The following is a 2,507-nucleotide window of genomic DNA, read 5'->3' on the forward strand; positions in this document are numbered from 1 at the left end:
TCAGTTTCAAAGGAGAATATGCCTAGGAAGGAGAAAACACAAGCATTAGTCAAATTATCAATAAGCTACAACGGCAAAAACTGAGAATGAAGTCTATGTCCCATTTACATCCTCCAAATGAGCCTGATTGGTAAGTATCTCGCACTCCTCTTCTCAGAAAGCAAGCTCAGATACCAATGAATCCCCCGCACCGACGAAAAGGTCCAGGCTCAGCAAGGGACCCTCCACGCAGTTTCGACGAGGCACTCGACAAATAAAGAAGAGGCGGCCTTGTCATCCCCTACGCTTCATGGGGCTGCCCAACTCTCGGCGTTATGATGGGCTGAAACTTCTTGAAAAAAAGGCAGAAGTCTTTATAATAAAGAAGAGAAAAGTGTAGACGACCAGGGACCGCGACATGTGGGAACAAATGTCCGCCCTGCCTGTGATCGCTGCTCGAGCGACGACGCTGGCCACGGCTTCCTGCCTGCAAACCTGGACCGCTAGGGTGCAGCGTGTAGAGGCGAGGCGGGATGGAGGGCAGGGCCGCGAGAGGATCGGCTCAAATTCTTCGGCCCTTGACCCCCCAAGCCCCCCCAAAAAGGGGACCTGGGAAGTGCAGAAAAACGAGGGAGGGCGTTCGCGCTTCAGGGTCCGTGGCACTTCTAGCGGACACAGGGTCTCGTCATTCGTAGCCGGCGACGGCGACAGTGGCCTGCTTGAGAGATGGTGTTGACTGAGCGTAAGGGGCAAGCAGGCCGCCGGTCATGGTGTTGTCGGTAGCGAAGGGGAGAGGCAGGCCGGATCGACGCGAAGGCTCTGCGGTCAACCTTCCAGCAGCAAAGTGGAACGGCGTCTTGAAAAAGAAGGATCCTCGACTGCCCTCCCACGAGGGAAAAGCAGGAGGATCGACTAAAAATAAAGGGTGGTGTTCAACGCTTCAGACAGCCCAGAGGGTCATCTTCCAGCGGAACAGCGATAGAAAAATGGCGCTCCTGGCCTGTTCGACGCTCGTGGGTTGACGTCATGGGCACGAAGCAGTCGGAAAAAGAGATGCTGGACTGCTCGCACGGCGGGCGGAACGGGGGAGGCTCAGTTGGCGATGCATGGTGGCATGCGTGGGATGATGAGGGAGGGGAGGGAGGTGATTTGGCGGGGCCTCTGCTGCGAAGCAGGTTCTCGAGATGAATCGGAGAACTGCGCTGACGAGATGGGAAATGGTGGGATGAACGGGCAGGAAGCAGCCAGTCTTATACCTTCCAATTGTGGCAAGATATGAGCAGACGCAGCAGTGACGAGGGGCCCAGGGACCCAGGGACCCAGGGACCCATTGAGGTGAGGTTGAGACAAGTTCAGGTATCGGGGCGTCACAGACACGGCTAATTGCACGCATGTCGCAGACGACCCGCCTCGACTGGCCACTGACCGTCGAGGCTGCAACAAGGTGTCACGACTCACGACCGTCTTCCTTGTGAGCTGACGGCAATGACACTGATCCAGTTTCGCGACAGGGCCGCGTCGTTGGCAAACAATCCCAATGGCCTGATGTTCGAAACCCGGAACGAAGATCACTACAGCTGAATGCCCTTTGGCAGCCGAATGCCCTCTGGCCTCCTGAAGCGTCCTCTGTTGTCCCCCGTTTCAAACAGCAGCCGAGGGCCTTGAAACACAGCCATGTCCTCGTCATCTTCCGATAGACCCCATCTCGTCCAGTGGATTCTCGATACCCGGACCCTCTGGCCCGAGGCCACCAGGACCAAGGATCTCGAACATGCCGTGAGATGCCGTTCCCCTCCCTCGTCTTCGCAACCCCGAGTTTCTCCTCGGGCCAAGCACGTACAGTACAGGGTCGTCCCTTACTGACAGATCCCAGGCCTCTCGTGCCCTGGCGCTCCTGACGCCCGACGAGCGTGCCGGCGTCCTTCGCTTCTACCACGTCCGCGACGCCAAGCTGTCGCTGGGCTCGCACCTCCTCAAGCGTCACGCCACTGCCCGTTTCTGCGGCGTCCCCTGGTCTCGCGCCGTGCCCATCCGCGACACCCCGACCGCCAAGCCGACCTGGCGCGACCCCGCCGGCCGCGAGCCCCTGCGCTTCAACGTGAGCCACCAAGCCGGCCTCGTGGCTCTCATCGCCGTGCACGACGACCAGGACCCCGGCGCCCTCGAGTGGGACGTCGGCGTCGATGTCGTCTGCACCTCGGAGCGCCGCGTCCGCGACCGCGCCACCATCGCTGCCGAGGGCTGGCCGCACTTTGTCGACGTCCACGCCGATGTCCTCTCGCCGCGCGAGGTCGCCTACCTGCAGCACGGCATCATGGCGCCCGTGCATCAGCTCCCCGGGCGGCCCGGCGACGGCGCGTCGGCCGACGAGGTCGCCGACTTTCAGCTGCGGTGCTTCTACGCGCTGTGGTGCCTGCGCGAGGCGTACGTCAAGATGACGGGCGAGGCGCTGCTGGGCGCCGTGGCTCAAGGATCTCGAGTTTCGGGGGTTCGGCGGGCCGGGGGGTGGGGGGGGGGGGTGGGAGGAG

At 61.1% G+C, this 2,507-nt stretch overlaps 1 protein-coding gene across 1 annotated transcript in view; it reads left to right on the forward strand.

The window, feature by feature from the left end:
- Positions 1-1,653: 1,653 nt before the first annotated feature.
- Positions 1,654-2,507, forward strand: part of VDAG_01918 (phosphopantetheinyl transferase) — a gene marked incomplete at both ends in the record, with an annotated part of 1,112 nt that continues 258 nt past the window's right edge. The window contains 2 exons of the mRNA XM_009657947.1: positions 1,654-1,755; positions 1,853-2,403. Of these exons, the coding sequence (XP_009656242.1) occupies positions 1,654-1,755; positions 1,853-2,403 (653 nt within the window). The remainder of the gene's footprint in view (positions 1,756-1,852; positions 2,404-2,507) is intronic.

Source organism: Verticillium dahliae, genomic scaffold, assembly GCF_000150675.1.
Source record: "Verticillium dahliae VdLs.17 supercont1.3 genomic scaffold, whole genome shotgun sequence".
NCBI classification, from domain to species: Eukaryota; Fungi; Ascomycota; class Sordariomycetes; order Glomerellales; family Plectosphaerellaceae; genus Verticillium; species Verticillium dahliae.